The following is a 20,548-nucleotide window of genomic DNA, read 5'->3' on the forward strand; positions in this document are numbered from 1 at the left end:
AAATCCATCAGGGGAAACAGGGAGAGCTTTTCTCTGAAAATAAATATTTATACATGTCATATATTAATAATTTCAGAACAACACATAGTGAACATTTCCTCTTAAGAGCTGAACTCTTGTCATAAGGAAGCCAAAGTGCTTGGTGCAATTAATGCCATGAGTTCCTAATCCCAGACAGTTAAGCAGGAATGTAATTCTATGAATTTTATTCAGACATGTTCAGTTTCTTCACATGTTACAGGCTTTTTATGCTAATTTTTTTAATCAGTCATGTCCATACACACTCTAACCCAGCTACAACTTTCCTCCCCCACCAGTAATAAAAGTGGATTAATTTTAGTACATTTACATGTTTTTCATTATAAATACCTGCATCTGTTAGACTGAATTTCACTAAAATGAAACAGCAAGTTACTCCATCCACTGTCCTCGTGTCCTGTGAGACACACAAAGCAGCAGTTTTGCCATTTCAGAAGACACAGCCTGGTCTTTATCTGCATTCTAAAGACCCTCCAAACTAACTCATGTTTTCACAAAATGCCTCTCATGTTCCCAGTGCAGTCCCACCTCCAGTTAAATACAAGCACAACTGCCTCTCTAATTGAATTTATGTATGTATCTATTTATAAGCTCTAAATCAAATGGTTCAGCATGTTAAAGAGAAGCATCATGACAGATATAATTGGTTATGACTCTGTTTAACTCCATTGGTAATACTGAAATCTGGGTCAAGGCAGACAGAAAATGAGTGTATGTCACTTGTTTGGAACCACTGAGGGTGACCAGCCAGGACACCCCCTGCTCAGCTCACACCTCAGCAAGCAGGAGGAGGGCAAGAAGTGGAGTTTGACCCTGGCTATACCCCCAGCCCAGCCCAGCCCAGCCCAGCCCGGCCCGGCCCGGCCCGGCCCGGCCCGGCCCGGCCCAGCCCGGCCCAGCCCAGCCCGGCCCAGCCCAGCCCGGCCCGGCCCAGCCCGGCCCGGCCCAGCCCGGCCCGGCCCGGCCCGGCCCGGCCCAGCCCAGCCCAGCCCAGCCCAGCCCGGCCCAGCCCGGCCCAGCCCAGCCCGGCCCAGCCCGGCCCGGCCCAGCCCGGCCCAGCCCAGCCCAGCCCGGCCCAGCCCAGCCCAGCCTGGCCCAGCCCAGCCCGGCCCGGCCCAGCCCAGCCCGGCCCGGCCCAGCCCAGCCCAGGTGGCAGCACAGGATGGAGCAGAGGGACTGAGTGGTGCCTCCCCAAACCGGTGCTGTGGTTGGAAAGCTTTCCCTTGGCACTGCCACTCAATTTTGTGGCAAGGTGGCATCACACACACTAATTGAGGCAGGAATGGGACAATCTGGGTGCACAGCTTTGCTGTGACCTGTAAATTACACAGTCTGGGCATTCTCTGCATATTTGAAACAACTCAAATGAGTTTGTTACAGAAAGGATGCCCTGACCCTGCTGCACTGACAGTGTCACTGTCCCCTCCTGCAAGAAACAAGCCCTGAGTTTGGGTCAAACATGGCCTGGCCAAGACATCCCAGAAAATTACCAACAGGATACAGCCACATAAACTCACACACTGCTGCTTTTTCTTTCACTTTCAGAGTTTTGAAAATAAGAGCAACACTTCATCCAGGCAGTACTTTATACTCCTCTGGGGGGTGTCAGTCCTCCCGGGCTGACCTGCCTGAGCAACAGCAACCAAAAGTATTTTGAGGCAGAAAAATTTGTCAGGAGTCTGCAGGATGCTGAAAGAGCTGATAGTGCAAGACAAATGTGGCATGTAAGAGATAAATGATCCCGAATCACTCCAAAGGCAGAGACTCAGAAGGCCCAAACCCTTGTTTTCTGTGGATCTAAACTCAAGGGAATCAATGTCCATGGGCAGAAAGACAAAAGACAGTAGCTGGAAATGCCAGCTTTACTTGCTTTATCCTTTTTATGATCTCAAGCATGTCTATTTTCCATCAGTATCAGTCTCCCCCTTAAACCCAGATGACAATGCTCAGCCAGTTTTGTCCTGAGCTCTGTTATCTGCCAGTGGGGATTTCTGTAAAATCACAAGCAATCTTATCTAAGCTTTCACTGAGAGTATGTAATGATTAAGCATCGAGAAAAAGTCAACAATTTGCTTCCTTGAATATGGCACTGACAAATATCCCTCAGGATTCTGAGCCTCTTTCCCAACCAGGAACAGCTTTGCTAATAACAGACACACAGAGCAGCTCCTTTTACATGCACTGTCTGACACCACTGAGATGAACCTTTCCCACCCCCAGAAGCCACCAGAGTGATGTCACACACACATCAGAGTGATGTCACACACACCAGAGTGATGTCAGACCAGTGATGTCACACACCAGAGTGATGTCACACACACATCAGAGTGATGTCACACACACCAGAGTGATGTCAGACCAGAGTGATGTCACACACACAGACCAGAGTGATGTCACACACCAGAGTGATGTCACACACACATCAGGGAGATGTCACACACACCCCAGAGTGATATCAGACCAGAGTGATGTCACACACACACCAGAGTGATATCAGACCAGAGTGATGTCACACACACACCAGAGTGATATCAGACCAGAGTGATGTCACACACACATCAGAGATGTCAGACCAGAGTGATGTCACACACACATCAGAGAGATATCAGACCAGAGTGATGTCACACACACACACCAGAGTGATGTCACACACACATCAGAGAGATGTCAGACCAGAGTGATGTCACACACACACATCAGAGTGATGTCACACACACACCAGAGTGATGTCACACATACACACACCAGAGTGATGTCACACACACCAGAGTGATGTCACACACACACACACACACCAGGGTGATGTCAGACCAGAGTGATGTCACACACACACCAGAGAGATGTCACACACACACCAAAACGATGTCACACACCAGAGAGATGTCACACACACACCAAAACGATGTCACACACCAGAGGGATGTCACACACACACCAAAACGATGTCACACACGCCCCAGAGGGATGTCAGGCACTGCACGTGCCATGGGCACTCACACCCCACACCTCAGAGCCTGGTGTAACAGCTCTGTAGTAACTCTGTAGTAACTGTGTAGTAACCTACTCCTTCCACTCAGCCAGTCCAAAGCCAGGGCATGTCACTGCTGAGAGGAGAGAAACAGCCAAAGGCAGCACCCCCTCCCTGCCCACCCCAGGAACACCCGCCCCAGCGGGGAGATGTCACTCCAAGGAGGATGGCAAAGCCAGGAAGCACTTCAAAGGCCATGAGACAAACCAGAACAGGGCATTAAAAGCTGTCTCCTGTCAGGCATCAGCCCATTCACCTCATGGACAGAAAGACAAAACGTCCCCATCTGGGGCCTGATCAGATTTTTCAGTGTGATTACCAAAGAAAACAGAACATAATTTGTCACCACTAGCTGGGTTCCTCAGACAGACCTTCCAGGGCAGCTCAAACTCTTTAAACGTGACTGAAAAGAGCACTTTGAAACATCACTCGCTACTTTTCCACCCCCGGGATTTCTCTTTTGTTTTTCCCCCCAAGAGCTTCATGTTTTTAAACATCCCCATCAGGACTGCCTGTAGATTCCCCAGATGTCTCCTCCACACGCCCCATATGTCACCTACACACATAAACCCTCCCCTGCTTCCCTGTGGTGCTGTTCTCACTGCACAGCCAAAGGTGAATGACTATTGGGCCTTTGTGAACTGAATCTGGACCTTTTCCTTGAAGCCCCCAGAGAACTGTTTTCCTACTGTGATTTCCTATCCCAAATCCTTTCTGATCTTTGTCTGCCTTGCCATGACACCCCATTCTGCACTCTTGAACACACAGACCCAATTTTATACCCAGATGAATAAAACTCTGTCCTATAAGCTGATTCCATAGAAACAAACAGCTGAAACTGCTCCACGCAGCTGCTCAGTTGTTTATTACAATTCTGTGGCATCTGTATGATCCACAACTGATTTATAGGAATATAAATATCTATTACTGTACACTGTGAGTATAAAAAAGCCCATAGTTACAGCCAGACTGCACACTTTGATGCAAACACCGAGGGCCAGGATCACCCCCTGCACACTGATCAGACACATCCATTGGCTTGGCTGGGACTGCAGCAGTTTAATCCACCCACCATGTAATTTATTGATTGGGCTTTCTTAATGACACACGGCTCCTAAAACCTGTACTTAAGTCAAATACACCCTCCATGAAGGAACCCCTTTGTTTTATTGTTGACCAAAGCCCATCTAAGTACAGGCTGCTGGGAGAAGAGGCACTCCTGCCCTCTTTTCACCTTCCTGTCTGCATCCCTCTTCTCCCACACAAAACAACACTTTTCCTGGTAGGATTAGCTTTCAGTTCATCCCACAGCTATAGTTGCTGGAGTCAACACAAGGGAGGGCCCAGAAAGTGAAGCCAGGGACTACAAAGAGAAAACAGAAACAGCATTCGGGTTTTAAACTGACCTAAAATGGCACTAAGATTTCAGACAACTGCAAAACCACTGCCTTGATACTTAAAAATATAGGGAGCTACTTCATCAATCAATCAATCAATCAATCAGTCAATCAATCAGAATGCTGTTCCTACAATGAGGCTCTGCTATCCATGAACTTCAGTCCTACTTCCAACACCACTGGTGAAAATTTAGGATTCAGGTTAACCACTGTCTTCAGCTGTACTTCTTAACACTCAGATTGACCCACTGCAAAAAACAGGTTTGAAGACTCCACACTGTTGAGCAAACCCCAAGAATATTCAGGCCCTTTCCAAATAAAAGGGATCTGTCTCGAGGAACACTCTTACCATCCCAGCAGCTCCTGTGGGCTGGTTGAGCAGCAGCTCTTTCCTCCTTCCACACTGAATCTCCCCAGTAAAGTCTCACCTCTGTGCTGGGAGGGCTGAGCAGACAGTAAACCAGCAAGAGGGAGGGACAGCAGGTGAGATGCTGAGCCCTTTTCTACACCCCAACACACAGTGGTTTTATTTCCCTGAGCAGCAAACCCTGCAGGAAAGCTGAAAGCCAACAGAGAGGAGGAGGAAAAACAAATGGAACACCATTTCAGGCCTGCCTCTGATTCTGCACCAGCAAAACTCTTCCAGCTCATTCCAGTTGGAGCCGTGGGATATTTATTAGCACTTTTTCCAGCCCAGTGTAACTGTGGCTGTGGAAGGCTCTGTCCTTGTTAACTGTTCTCACCCAAACACCACCTGAACACATGAACCAAATAAACTGCACTAACCTTTACTCAAGGCTGTGTATTGTAGCACTCAAGAGTTTTGCAGACTTCAAACTGATTTTAAAAAGCATCTCCTTGACAAAAACAACTTTATGGGCTTCATTCAGACACCTGTCACTGATGTCCTAAGGGAAGGCAGCCAAATGCAGCTCTTCTAACACAGATAATTCACAAATTAGGACATAAAGTATTTACTGGAAGCAATAATCTCCTTTCAGTCCTTCCAAGACTGTAAGTTCAACACAATTCAAGGTGGGGGTGGAAGAAATAATGGCAGTTCTGTCTGGCAGTGTAGGGTACTCACAAATCCACAAACTCAGCACAACACTGAGGAGAATCACAGAAGAATGGAAGGGGTGACTGCACTTGCAGCTTTGGTAGGACTCAGGACAGGACCAGATCAAAAGGCATCAATATGTGAGGGCTGAAGAACTTTCCTCACACTGCAGCTTCCTTGGGTAATGTTATTAAAGTGAAGTTTGCAGGAGAATGGGGCACTTCTAGACTTACACTGCCTACATTTTAATCAGAAACCATGATCTGCACCTCCTGCCAGAACTATCACCATAACACTCGGATTTGAACAATGACCCAGCAATTTTCCAGCTCAAGATGACACAAATGTACTGCCATATTATCACTAATGAGTCAAGTGCCACTGGCAACAGACAGGGAAACCTCAGAGCACCAGAGTGACCCTTCCTATGAAATGGATCACAGAGATGCACCACGAAGCAAACACAAGCTCAGCAGAACTGTCCCTCCGCTGTGGTTTGTGTCTGGTAGGGAACCCAGACCTAAATAAACTGTTAAACACTTAGTGTAAAGGTATGCCAAACATTTCTCAGAACTTTCTTAAGGTCCCAACAAAGAATCAACCTTTTTTGCAAAATGAGGCCTAGGTTAAATATTTTATTTGGCTCCTCAAGATGGACTGAGAAGTTGGGCACCAGCTCCAGATCAGTTCTTGGACTCACATCAAACATTACCCTGTCATTTATCCAGTCAGTCAAAACAATGTTTTCCATCTAAACCTTTAATGTTTATGTCCTGAAAAACTGCTAATTGAATCCAGTTCTTGAAATCCATTTTTTAATCTATACCATCTAATTTAGAGATAATGAACAGAAAAGATAAGCGTGGAACAATGATTGCAGAATTAATCCCATAAACATCCAAGCCAAAACAGAAGACTGCTAGTTTCACAGAGCCAAAGAAAATTAAGATTAAATAGCATTTGTCAGTTTGAGAATAAACTTTTAAAAACACTGGATATACAGATTCTTCTAATTCCAAACAGTTTTAGAATTCAAGAGCCCTCAAACTGCTTTTCCAATCAAAAAGGGTAATCAAAACCACACAGAACACTTGAAACTCCTCCTAGGCAAGAACTGACAACATGTCAGCTGAATTAGGAAAACTCAGTGTTTTCCTTAAACATGTAAAGCTCCCTTACAACAGATGACCTTGTGTGAAACAACTCACCATCAGCTAAAGCAGAAAACACCTCAAGCTGTTCCACTGGAGGAACAGGCCAATGTTTCCCATCACCTTCCAACACCAGAACTGGTCCCCAGTGACTGCAGGAGCCGCTGACCCCGGAACAGTCCCTGGAAGGACCATTTTCCCTTCACCCCGTGCTCTGCACAGTCCCCTCCTAAAATCCAAATGACAGAAAAGCCCAGAGAGATTCCCTGAGCTGTACCTGCCCTGTGTGGGGACTGAGCTCAGCGTGTCAAACCCCTGCCTGGCCGGGTCACACTCACACTCACATGGGCATTTCTCAACACACTTAATCCTCAATAAAAATAAAATATGAAACAAATCTGAGCACTGAAGGCAGAGGTGAGAAAGACAACTCCCCAGACAGCGTTTTCCACGCTCTTAAATAAGGCTACAGACCATTTTTAATGTTTCAAAGATAAGCTGAGCACTCACTGCTCAGGGAAGGAAAGTATTAAAGCACTGCATCAATACAGCAATAACCCCAGAGAAAACTACAAAACACTCTGTAAAAACAAGGCTCCACTGTTCATGCTGCACTCCCAGCTACACTCATTTTAGGAGCTTTATTTCCAACTGTAATATACAGACACTCACAAATCTCCCTGAAAACTGGACTACAAACCCAGTCCAAGTATTTCCAAAGTAAAACATAAGCAGACACATTTTACTTTTCCTGTAAGAACAACACACTTGGAAAAATTAGTATGAAAACACCTCTCTTTATTAGGCATTAAACTGGGGATACTTCTCATGCACCTACGGTCAACACATCAACTCTTGAGTGTTTTTAAAGTCTCTGCAAGCTGGTTAAACGCCTGTATGTAGAGATGAGTGTTTACAGCGTTATCGCCTCTTTTCCACTCGCTCACCTTCACGTCCTGATGCTCCAGGACACAAACCATCACTTGTCTGCTGGGGGGCTCACAACACTTTAAAAGCCAACAACCAGTTCAAAGCATCCTGTATCTTTAACACAGAAAGCTCGAGCACAACTTCCAGCCTTCATTCCCCTCTGAACCCACTGCCCGGGTCTTTACCTGGTGAAGGACGCGGGCTGGGTGTGACACCGGCCCCTTCTCCTCCCTTGCTGCAGGCGAGGCGCTGTCACGGCATTTGGGGTATCCGGGCTCAAGGGCTGTGGTGGAAGGCGCTGAGCCCACCCAGCCCCGGGACCAGCCTGGCCCACCGACCCGGACCCCCTGGAGCCCCAAGACTCCTCAGACCCTCCAGGCCCAGCCTGTGCCACTGACCTGGACTCCCCAGACCCCTCGGACCTCTCCGGAACCTCCAGACCCTCCTGGACCCCTCGGATCCCCCAGACCCCTCAGACCCTCCAGGCCCAGCCTGTCCCACCGCCACAGATCCCCTGGACCCTCCAGACCCCTCAGATGCCCCGGACACTCTGGACGCCCCTGGACCCCCCCAGACCCCTCCGGACCCCCCAGAGCCCCTGGACCCCTCTGGACCTTCGTGGATCCCTTGGATTCCCCAGGCTCCTCTGGACCCCCCAGGCCCAGCCTGTCCCACCACCCCGAACCCCTCTGACCTTACAGGCCCTCCGGACCTCCTGGACCCCTCCAGACCCTCGTGGACCCCTCGGATCCCCCAGACCCCCTGGACCTCTCCGGACCCCCCAGACCCCTCCGGACCCCTCGGACTCTCCTAACTCAGGCTCAGAACCCCCTGGACCCCCCAGACCCCTCTGACTCCCCAGACCCCTTCAGACCCCCCGGACCCCTCCGACTCTCCAGACCCCCTCAGACGCTTCTGGACCCTCCTGACCCCCTCTGACCCCTTTGGACCCCCCAGACCCAGCCTGTCCCACCTCCCCCGAACCCCTCTGACCCTCCAGGCCCCCTGGACCCCTCCTGACCACTCGGACCCCTCCAGACCCCCCAGGACCCTCGTAACTCCTCCGATCCCCTCGAACTCCTCAGACCCCTCCGGACCCCCCAGACCGCTTGGACTCCTCGGACCCCCCCACACCCCCTCGAACCCCTCAGACCCCCCCCGAACCCTCCGGACCCCTTGGACCCCCTCCAACTACTCGGAACCCCTCCGGACCCCCCCCACACCCCCTCGAAAACCCCTCAGACCTCCCCAGACCCCCCAAGCCCCTTCAGGCCCGCGCGGCGGAGCAGTTAAAAAAAAAACAACCAACAAACACCACCAGCACCACCACAACAACCAACCAAACAAACAAAGCGATCAATGACAGGGACACAGGTCTGGGGACACGGGCCCCGGACATGGGGCTGGACATGGGGCCGAGACGAGCCCGGACGGGCTCGGCTCGGCCCCATGTCCAGCCCCATGTCCGGGGCCCGTGTCCGAGTGCCGGGACGACGATCCTCGCCCTCCCTCCTTCCCTCCAGGCCCCAGGGCCTTCCCCCTCACCCTCTCAAAGCCTCACCTGTGAGTCGCAGCTTGACGGGCCCGTTCCGCCGAGCCCCCGAGCTGGACATGGCCTGCAGAAGAGCGCTCAGGGCAGCGGCGGCCGCCGGGGGAGCAGCGGGAGGAGCCGCGCTGGGAGGAGGAGGAGGATGGTGAGGAGGAGGAGGAGGGTGAGGTGAGGCCCGGATGTGCCCAGCGTCGCCATGAGAGGGGCCGAGAAGGAGGAGGAGGAGGAGGAGCGCGGCCTTGTCCCGGCGCTTCCCCGCCTCCGGAGCGGACAGACGGACAGACGGAGGGGTGGGAGGGGATGGGGTGGGATCGGATCGGATCGGATCGGATCGGACCCGGCACCGGCACCGGCACCGGGCAGGCCCGGAGGGAGCGGAGGGGGACGGCGGCAGGTGGGGGGCTTGGAGGGAACGGTAGGGGATGGGGTAGGGAATGGCCGGGAACTGGGAGAGCTGGGCAGGGAATGGCCGGGAGATGGGGCTGGGAGATGGGGCAGGGAGTGGCCGGGAGATGGGGCAGCGAATGTCCAAGAGATGGGGCAGGGAATGGCCGGGAGATGGGTAAGGGAATGGCCAAGAGATGGGGCAGGGAATGGCCGGGAAATGGGGCAGGGAATGGCGGGAGATGGGGCAGGGAATGGCGGGAGATGGGAGCACGGGGGGAATGTCTGGGAGCTGGAGATTGGGACGGATGCAGGAAATGGCCTCGAGTTGGAGTTTGGGAAGGACAGGGGGAATGGCCATGTCCTGGGGATCCAGGAGGATCAGGGAATAGCCATATCCTGGGGGAGCTGGGGGCCAGGAAAGGTGGGGGCAATGGCCATGTCCTGAGAGTTGGGAAGGATCGAGGGAATGGCCGTGAGCTGGAGGTTGGGAAGGACAGGGAATAGCTGTGTCCTGGGGGCCAGGAAGGATGGAAGGACTGGCCATGTCCTGAGGGTTGGCAAGGACAGCGGGTATGGCCGTGTCCTGGGAGAACTGGGGTTCAGGAAGGGTGGAGGGAATGGCCATGGCCTGGTGGGGAACTGAAGGATGGAGGCAATGACCATGTCCTGAGGGTTGGGAAGGATTGAGGGAATGGCCATGAGCTGGAGGTTGGGAAGGACATGGTGAAGGGGAGGGGTATGACAGTGAAGTGGCATGAGGATTTGGGACAGGAGAGTCAAGGGAAAACCAGGAAAAGACATGGGGTAGAATTGGAAGGCCATCTGAAATGTCCCACTCAGGAGTGCTGCTGATCCAGGGCTGTATTCCACATGGGACAGGGTGTGACAAACCAGCCCTGCAAACTGTTAAACTTTGGACCAATTTAGTCCTTATCTGCACTGTGTGGAAATCAGCAGCCTGGCTCTGTGAACTGCCATTCCCAGAAAAATAACCAGGAGTGCAGCACTGCCTTGCATCCACACCATGTGGCCTGACTGAGCTGCATCCTGCAGGAAGGGGGACTCCTTCCAGAGGTTTCCCAGCACTGCAACACACTTCCCATGAGGGGAACTCCATGCTGCAGCAGTCAGGGACAGTGTTCTGCAGGGTCAGGGGGTGGGAAAAGCTCCTGGAAAAGCTAGGAAGGTTGCCACAGGAAAGGTTCCCTTGGAATCTGAGCTAATACACCACACACCTTGTCTTGCCAACAGCCCTGCTAATACTCTGTACTCGTTCAGACGTGTCACTGCTCTGGCTTCTTCCTGCTGAGGTCACCTGTAAAATATGATCACATGGGTAGGCAGAGATTAGGATCCAGCCTATGGATCAGGATCCTCACGTGGGATGAGGAGATGACCAGTGCCTTACAGGGTTTGTGGTGTGGCTGGCACAGAGCTGAGCTGTAACCACGTCTGGAGTGGCCCATCCTGGCTGAGCTCAGAGCCTCGGGCTCATCAGTTCAGACTGGAGACCAGGAACTGGTTTTTCCCACTGGAGGCCTTGGAAGTGGGATTTGGTCCTTAAAGCTTTCCTTCCATGGAATGGGACACCTCCCCACTGAGGGTGCTGGTGGGCTCACATCTCCTTCCTCCCAAAGTGCTTGAAGTGCCACCTCCTTCCAGGTGGAGATTCCCAAAGCTTCCTGCTGTCCCAGTGTCTGGGACCTTCCTCACCCAGGGCTGTGTCTGTGGCCTTTGCCAGCACCTGTTCAACACAAAACCAACAAGTGTTGCTCACCAACCTCTGTCACAGCAGAGACAGAGCTCAAGAGAAAACAGGGATACATCTCTTTGCCACTATTTCAAAAAAGAGAATTAGAAACAAAGTCTAAACTTTATTTACTACAAAACACTGGGACAACATATCTACTGATTAAATGGCTTTATGCTGCACTGAAACAGTTAAAAAGTTACTTTGTCATGGTTATGTAAATTCACACACACCTCAAAGACATTCCAGGTGTCCTGAGTCCTGCATTAAAAAACAATCCAGCAGAAAAGTCAGCCTTTGTAATTGAAGGTCATATATTAAATTCCAATCTGTTACAAATTCACATAGCCAGGTCATTATCCTTTTCTCAAACCAAGTATGTAAAGCAAAAGGCTGATGGTTTGCAAATATTGCAACATTACCTGGCCACTGCTGAACTGAACAGAAGAACAAAATAGAAAGCTACTTTTCACATACTTAGCATATTTCTAGGTTATTGCACTTTCTCCTAATATGTGATGATTATTAATTTCTGGGGTCTTGCAGTGCTGTCTGGACCCAGCATTCAATAATTCTGAAACAATTTGACCAAAGTATTTAATGTTGTGTTAAACACAGAACTCAGTACTTGATCTTTTTCTAATGGATAACTAGTGTGTCAGACATTAATTGCAATGCCAATATTTTAGAAAAACCTCTTTGGGATTAAATACAGTATTTCATTGTCCAGTAGTTACATGAACATTTTGATGCTTTCATTAAAAGAGGTTTTTGAAGGCCATGGAGCACACTTAGTTTCATGCTGCCTTTCAGAGAGCAACTTGCTGAGCTCTAAATTCTTCTAAGATTTTGGGACACACTGCTCCCCTTTCAGGGAAAATACTGTGGAGTCTGTAAGGACAAAATAATAGAATAGCTGGTACCATTTGAGTGACACTTTTAAGAATTTAACGAAAATTTCTTCTGTTCTGTGGCTGCCCAAAAAATGGGCTTTGATTTCTTGAATTTCCCAAGAGGATGAAACCCAAGATTTTGCATTCACAGGTAGTTCTCAAAGGATTTAGTGGGTTTGGACACTGGGAAATGTGAACAAACATCTTTAACCAAGTTCACTTTCAGAAGAGGAATTTTTTTGACTAGTTAATTTTTTGGAGGTGAGGTCCTTCCTCCCCATGGTTAGAAACCCAAGAACACTCTGGAAACTCATTCCCCAGCATGTGGTATGTGTTCAAAGCAAATCAACATTTAAGAATTACATTCCATTTCTGTCTGTATAGAGGTTTAATCACAGCACATTCCTTCAGCAGCAAGGAGAGCTGGCTGCTGTTATGTCACATTCTTCCCCAGCTCCTGCAATGCTATCAGGAAAGCCAGAGAGTTCTGCCCCTGTTGTGAAGCTTTTGTGAGTAAACTGAAAGCTTAAAACTATTTTCCTGAGACAAATTTTTAAAATAAAGATATTTGAAATTATCTGAGTTGCATTTATTGCTACTAGTTGTCATTTACTAACTTTCCCAGAGCCTGTCATGGTTGGATTATAGAGACCATGGAGCTCAAGATGATCAGAGAATTAATTACACCTCCCTTTCCTTTTCCCCTCTAATGTCTTTCCATTGTATGTGCAGCTCTTAATGGTAAATGCCTATTTTGCCACCTAATGGTGTAGTTCTGAGAGGTGTTACAGCAGTCTGCTGTAATTTGTCAGGGCTAATTTCATCTGGAACTTAATAAATCTGAAATATTTACAAAACTCTTCTCCCTTTCTTACTGTATTTTTAAAGCTTTGTTGATGAAGCAAAAAAAAAAATACAAAATTAAACAAAAGAAACTGTGAAGAATGATGAAGTTTTTTACCACCAGTGTTCTCTGCCTCTTTCTTAATTAGCCTGATTAACTAATTCCCTTTCAGAGCCTTCCTGCTCCATCCACACCTTTGCTTGCAGTGGCCATTGTTCTCCTGTCTGCCTCTTTGGCACAGGTTTTCCTTCCAAGGCTCCCCTAAGCCAATCATAACCTCTCACACAGCTAAAGTACTTCCCAAATTCATTGCAGATCCAGGTCGTGTTCCTGGAGGGAATTCTGTCCCCTGTGGGGATGCCTTTGCTGCCTTCCCCGATGTTGTTCTGTACAAGAGGATCACACCCTGCTGCACTCCTGCCCAGAGAGCTCCTGCATGGCAGGAGCAGAGCCCAGGGACAGAAGGTTTCATGTGTACAGGACTCCTTTTCCCCCCTTGCAGGTTATGGAAATCATCCCCCTGGAGCACTGTCTGCATTCTGGGGAACAGCACAAACTCCATTGAGAGGCACTCCCTGAGAGGCACGTGCTTAAAAATGTAGTTTTACTCTGTCACTGTTGCTGCTGAGAGTCCAAGAGAGTTCCCCAGCAGTGGGAGACACCTATCAGAGTCCTGGGATGAAGAAACATGTCTAGACAGGGGCTCTGGTTCTCACTAAGGCTCCCTTTGGCATGCAGAGACAATGTTTATGCAAGAGGTCAAGATTCAACCCATTTCTCAAGCTGGAGCTGGAGATGAAGCTTTTTCAGGAGAAGAAACTAGGAAGGAAATCTCCACCCTTACTCTGGCTCCTGCAGCAGGGACAGAGCTGGGAGCAGAGACACCGTGGCCCTCTGAGACAGGATGTGTCTTGGGGAAATGATGTGTCTCTGAAGGGAAATGACTGCAGCTGTGGCTACAAAAAATGCATGAGCTCCCATATCACAGGATTTTCCAGGGGTTAGTCACTAAGATAACTTCTAAGGCCATCCATCCAGAACAGATTAGTAACTGATGCACAGATATTCCATGCAGCCCTTTAGCCATGTTGTTTCCTCATCATGGACAGCACCATCCCAACGTGACTTTAGAAGAACAGAGTTCAGAGACAGGCACTGAACACAGAATGAACAGATGTGTTGCATTTTCCACTAGACAGAGGCTGAAATCCCCTTTCTGAGAGAGGTGGATCTGTCATGTCCTGGCACCCGGGCAAAGGGCTGGGGTTGAGCCCCTTGTGCAGCTCGTGCCAACACTTCTCTGCTGCTGATGTGCCTTGTCCCTTATCAAACTATACCAACGTTTTGTACTTCTACAGGGAGCAGAACCTGCAAGGTTCAGACACAAAACCAGCTCTCAGAGCCTTAACCCCCAGGGTGATTATTTTCTGGCAGGGGGAAGCAGCCACTGGGAGTCAGATGGGCTGTGCCAGACAGTGCAAACCACATCTGCCCCCAGTCCCAGGAGCTGCTGAGAGGAGCCCAGGCTATGTAGCTTTGGCCACACTCTGCTTTGCCTCATACTGGGACAGGAGACACTTGTAAACATGCTATGTGAAAACTAAATCCATAAATAAGCTCAATCATGACACAAAAGCATTTGCAGGTTCAGGAGGCACAACAAGCCCTTTTTCTTTTCTTTTCTTTTTTTCTCTAATTCCTAATACTTTCTGAACTGCAGAAATACCTGACCTGTCCACAGGCTGTACTGGCCTCTTTTGTGCTTGCTTTCAACAGAATCACCCACAAGTCCATTGTGAAATCAATTAGGGAGGATTTAAGATAAAGTTTTCTCTAAAAATACCTCTCAAATATTTCATTCTAGAAATCACAAAGCAAGGTTTCATGCCAGATAAGAACAGCACGGATATTTAAGTAGGTTAGTGGGTCTAGTGAGGTGCTAAAAGTATTCTAAAGCAAAACCTGTCACCATGTGTCTTGGATCATTCTTTTATTCTACTCTTAAAACCTTTTAAAATAGAACTGGGGGAAAGGTGGTTTTCTTCCCTTTTTAGCAGTAGAACTCAGGGGCAACATGTCTAATTAGGCAACGTGTCTAATGAAGGACGTGAGGGCTGGCTCTGCAATCAGCTGTGATCATCCTGCAAGCAAACACATCCAGCCCCTCTGGCTGCAAAATTGGGGGGTTTGACTAAATGTCATCTCTCATTTGCTCTCCAAAGCTCATTGCACACTTTGGTTGCTACAAATTTAACAAATATTTGGATTATGTTGTGAGAAGGACATTGTGTTCCAATCTGGGTCTAATCCACAGTGAGCTTTGCATTTAGTTAAAGTGGGTTTTCTTGGGGGGTTTCTGTCATGTTTCTTCCTGGGGTATTTTGTCACTACAGCACACTGAATTCTGTTGACAGCTGCAAATCCACTGTGCAATACAGCAGATCAAATTTGGGGTAGGGGCTCTGCAAATGCTCTTGGTTGTACTGAACAGAAAGTTTTTAACAAAAGCTCGTTGCAGGACTGGGCTAATCAGACTTCTCTTAAGTAATTTCTTGGATAATTTGCTATTAAAATTGGGTTTTTAGAAATGATTAGATCCCTGTTGTCTGCCTTCCTCAATCCCCTCTGTTTTCTCTCTCTGAATTAATTTACATCTTGCAAAGCTGTTTCCATTCCCCCTCTGCTGATGTTTTCCTGCCCTAAGCCATGTCTGGCCCCAGACTGCAGGTGTTGATACACTCTTAGGTACAGATGGGGAATAGCTTCAATTTTAGGAACTACATAAAACAGCATTCCTACAAGGAACAAAGATTCCAGCTTAATTCAAGTCCCATTTTCCAAAGCAGTTCTTCTCAGGTGGAATGTGGATGTCCTGTCTGCCCCAGCCCCCTGGCCTGATTTCCCTGCACTGGGAATGGTCCCTCCATGGTAAGTTATATGAACTGCAGCACTGGGGTTTTTTTAGCCATTAGGGGAAAGGAAATGACATATGGAGAGAATTCAAGTCCCTCCTCATTCCTAGAGAGTCTGTCCAGAAAGTCAGAGTGCTGAGCTCCATCCAAGTGCTGTTTCCTGCTCCGAGCTGGGAAGGGGAGCTGGGGGTGGGAGGGGAGGCGGATCCATGACATTAAATTGCTGCTTCTGATTAACAGCACATTCTGCAAATGATTTCACAGTGTTGCTTTGAACAGGCCTGAGCCTCTGCAGCCCAAAGATGTGTAGCAATGCACTGATGAAAGAGCTATTTTTACATCTGTTTCAAATAGTGGGTAAAAGTGAAGTGACTGGGACAGTGGAAATGTGCTTTGGAGATCACTCCAGATTTGCTGATAACTTTGTGCCTCCAATCCCCCACATGCCCTCAGAGCATTACTGACTGCTCTGCTGGGGCAGCTGTTTCTGCACTGGGAACCTGCACCCACAGCAAGCTGGTACAGAGAACAGATTAGGCAGCTTTCCACTATTTTATATATGTGTATATATATATGTATGTACATCTATGAGCCCATAATTTATACATATACTAAAATATATGAACACCACCTTCAAAAGATGACCCTACAATCTCCATTGCCCATTGCAATGCAAACTGAGAAAAATATGAAATAAAGGGGAACTCATGTCTGTAAATCCCAACTCCACTTCCCTGCCAGTAATGACATTCACCAGGGCAGGGGGGGAACTGCAGCCTGGGACAGACAGACAGACAGACAGACAGACAGGGCAGGGGGGGAACTGCAGCCTGGGACAGACAGACAGACAGACAGACAGACAGGGCAGGGGGGGAACTGCAGCCTGGGACAGACAGACAGACAGACAGACAGACAGACAGGGCAGGGGGGGAACTGCAGCCTGGGACAGACAGACAGACAGACAGACAGACAGGGCAGGGGGGGAACTGCAGCCTGGGACAGACAGACAGACAGACAGACAGGGCAGGGGGGGAACTGCAGCCTGGGACAGACAGACAGACAGACAGACAGACAGGGCAGGGGGGGAACTGCAGCCTGGGACAGACAGACAGACAGACAGACAGACAGGGCAGGGGGGGAACTGCAGCCTGGGACAGACAGACAGACAGACAGGGCAGGGGGGGAACTGCAGCCTGGGACAGACAGACAGACAGACAGGGCAGGGGGGGAACTGCAGCCTGGGACAGACAGACAGACAGACAGACAGACAGGGCAGGGGGGGAACTGCAGCCTGGGACAGACAGACAGACAGACAGACAGACAGGGCAGGGGGGGAACTGCAGCCTGGGACAGACAGACAGACAGACAGACAGACAGGGCAGGGGGGGAACTGCAGCCTGGGACAGACAGACAGACAGACAGACAGGGCAGGGGGGGAACTGCAGCCTGGGACAGACAGACAGACAGGGCAGGGGGGGAACTGCAGCCTGGGACAGACAGACAGACAGGGCAGGGGGGGAACTGCAGCCTGGGACAGACAGACAGACAGACAGACAGACAGGGCAGGGGGGGAACTGCAGCCTGGGACAGACAGACAGACAGACAGACAGGGCAGGGGGGGAACTGCAGCCTGGGACAGACAGACAGACAGACAGGGCAGGGCAGGGGGGGAACTGCAGCCTGGGACAGACAGACAGACAGACAGGGCAGGGCAGGGGGGGAACTGCAGCCTGGGACAGACAGACAGACAGGGCAGGGCAGGGGGGGAACTGCAGCCTGGGACAGACAGACAGACAGGGCAGGGGGGGAACTGCAGCCTGGGACAGACAGACAGACAGGGCAGGGGGGGAACTGCAGCCTGGGACAGACAGACAGACAGACAGACAGACAGACAGACAGGGCAGGGGGGGAACTGCAGACAGGCCATGGCTCTTTCATGAAATCTTCTGGCTCCTGCAGAAGAGTGTCCCTTTCCTGGAGCCTGAGGCAGACAGTGCTGTGCAGTCAGACACAGGACTGGAATCCAGTGACCCCTAATCCAGAGGAAGTGCCACAGAACTCACAGCAAGTCAATTCTTTCTCAGCTGTGTCCACATGGGGACTTCCTGCCCCACTCATGGCAGAGCCAGTCCCTAGATCAAGATTTCCCAAACACACAGTGAACAGTTCTGCACACCTGTAGCTTGAATGTCCTTGTGAATCCTTTTTCCTGAAGTTTCCAGTTGCCTTGAGAACACTCCTCCCAACCTGAGGAGGGGTCCCCAGTTCCTTCTTGGACTGTTCTCCTAACACATCCCTCTGAAGGCCAAGGGTTAATGTGTTTCCTATTTGGTTTTAAGTTACACTCACAATATTTTCTTTTATTATTTCCTTTGTAGGTCAAGTATCACTAGACACAATTAACCTTCATTAATTACTTCTGTTTTGACTAACAATGTTTCTTCCCCAATTAGCACTCTTCCAAAGTCCAGATCTGTGCTTAAATCTACATCATACCTTACCACAGAGGAGCTTCACTGCTCCTGGGATAATCCTGCATTCAGGAAAAGGTAACTGTGACCAGAGGTGCTGTGGGTTAACTGGAGGAATGGCCATCAGGGTTCCCAGGCTCCAGGTGAATTCTGAATGCCTGTGGGTAACTTTCTTATGTCTCAGTTTGCTCTGCTGTAAAACAGATTTAGGAACAGAAGAGGTCTGTGAAATATTGTTGGCTAGTGAATTCCTTCTGCAAACTTACAGCTGTTCCTTTCTGCTGCTGTTCCTGTAGCTCTGTGCAGTTTAAATCATTCTGTGCAGAGTAGCAGGAAGCAGCTTTGCTTAAGAGAATATTTCAGTCTAATTTGCAGGGAAACAAAAAAATAGATTTCTACTAATTTAACCACTTCCAGCTTTTCCTGTATGAAAAGTGAACAGACATGCTACTGAGCTACAGGACTGCAAAGCCTCTGCTCTTTCAGAGAAGCTCTTAAATCTGACAAAAACCCCACACCAAATCCAACTAAGAACCAGGAGCAATAATAATTTTATTCTCCCTTTTTGCTCCCACCACTTTTTTGAAGCTGGAGATGCAGCCTCATGGGCGACTGTGATCCCAGCCTCAGAAATAGCTCCCATTTTCTTAGAATAAGGAGTGACTCACCCCAGTCACTTACTCATAATCACTGTAGATTGTAGCTTGTGGAAATAGGTGCTGCCAGCAGGGCTCATTGCTGGATAGGCTGAGCAATTTTCTTGGATAAAAACAAAGTCCTGGTCCCCAGAAAGTTAATTATTAAGCCACTGAACTGTCAGACATCTAGAGAAGAATTTGCAGTGTTCTGTTATTAAATCAATATATTAGATAAATCTGAAAGAATTAATTCAGGGGGAAAAGATAACTATTGAACAAGTGTTCTACATTCTCATCCCCTTTACTATGGGCAGACACAGAAAAGCCAAAGTAACTGTGCATATGCTAAAGGACAATTAAGGATTTGTGTTTTAAAATAACATTACCCTGACTTGGAAAGGGCTTTTAAAAGGTTGTATCTTATAGTGGATATTTAATCTGGTTAAATACTTGGAAGTCAGCACATGGATGCGTTGTGTGACTACAGGGATTTTATCTCCGTGTTTTTAACAGCAAAGGGGAGCTGATCCCACCCGAGGGTTCCAGGCGGGATCATCCCACCCCATCCAGCGGCAAACGGGACTGGGAGGCGCCGGCACCGCCCTCTGCCGGCACAGGCGGTGCTTTACAGCTCCTGAGGTTGGGAATTCCGAATTCACATTCCATTATGTCAGCGCCCGTGTGAGCCCATAAACAAGGAGTATGGGGAAGCAGCGAGTCGTTTTTTGAGGCTGACTTTGCACGGCTTGTTTTGTTAATTCTTTCAATTCTGTACAGAAAAAAATCATGATTTTATGGCTGATGGCTTTAGGTCAAGGCTGGAGGTTTGACAAAGCAAAGGACAGAGGAGCCTTCATTGTAGGGGTGCAAATTTCATTGGGGTTTTTCTCCCAGAACATCAAAGGTCTGAGCATTGCAAGGAGGGGGGATCTTTGCCCTGAGCAGTACCTGTGTCCCTACCAAACCCTGGCCCTGGGCTGCTGCAGTTCCCGCGGGGTCAGACTGTTCTCCTCAGGGGGGAGCTGCTTCCAAGGCTCTGGGTGCCACCTGCAGCCCATCCCTCAGACCAGGGCGCTGGCAGGGCTGGGAACACCCCACAGCCACAGTGCAGCCTCTTCAGGGACACACCTACAGCAGAAAGGGGTTTTGAGAGTGAAGAAAAACTGAAAAGTGGTGCAGCCCAAAGGTCACCATGACCAAGTTCAGGACAGGGGGGTTTCTGCAAGCCCATGCCCTGTGGGACAGGTAAAATCTGCACCATCGATACATCAGTGACAGCAACATCTGTGTCACCAAGGCCACCTTCTGAGCTGGATGGAGATCTCACACAGCCCAACTAGCCCTGCAGAACTATGGTTAGGGCAGGGACTCACAGGTGATGGCTCTGCACAAAACACTGCTGTTGCCAACAGAGATCTGCATGACTGTGTGTGCAAAGCAGCTGCTGCCCTTGGTAACACTATCACAACCCAACAATACCCAGGATGCACAGAGGACTC

At 49.3% G+C, this 20,548-nt stretch overlaps 1 protein-coding gene and 1 long non-coding RNA gene across 2 annotated transcripts in view; both read right to left on the reverse strand.

Moving 5' to 3' along the window:
* Nucleotides 1-9,349, reverse strand: part of SMURF2 (SMAD specific E3 ubiquitin protein ligase 2) — a 60,545-nt gene extending 51,196 nt beyond the window's left edge. Inside the window, exon 1 of the mRNA XM_071573903.1 lies at nt 9,167-9,349. Coding sequence (XP_071430004.1) covers nt 9,167-9,218 — 52 coding nt within the window. The 5' untranslated portion in view covers nt 9,219-9,349. The remainder of the gene's footprint in view (nt 1-9,166) is intronic.
* A 1,427-nt stretch (nt 9,350-10,776) lies between these two features.
* Nucleotides 10,777-19,128, reverse strand: LOC139680808 (uncharacterized). The gene is made up of 4 exons (XR_011699419.1): nt 19,093-19,128; nt 18,437-18,604; nt 10,950-11,285; nt 10,777-10,856 (listed from the first exon to the last, which is right to left on the reverse strand). It is a non-coding gene; the product is annotated as an uncharacterized lncRNA (long non-coding RNA).
* Nucleotides 19,129-20,548: the final 1,420 nt, after the last annotated feature.

This window comes from Pithys albifrons, chromosome 19 (genome assembly GCF_047495875.1).
Source record: "Pithys albifrons albifrons isolate INPA30051 chromosome 19, PitAlb_v1, whole genome shotgun sequence".
Classification (NCBI taxonomy): domain Eukaryota; kingdom Metazoa; phylum Chordata; class Aves; order Passeriformes; family Thamnophilidae; genus Pithys; species Pithys albifrons.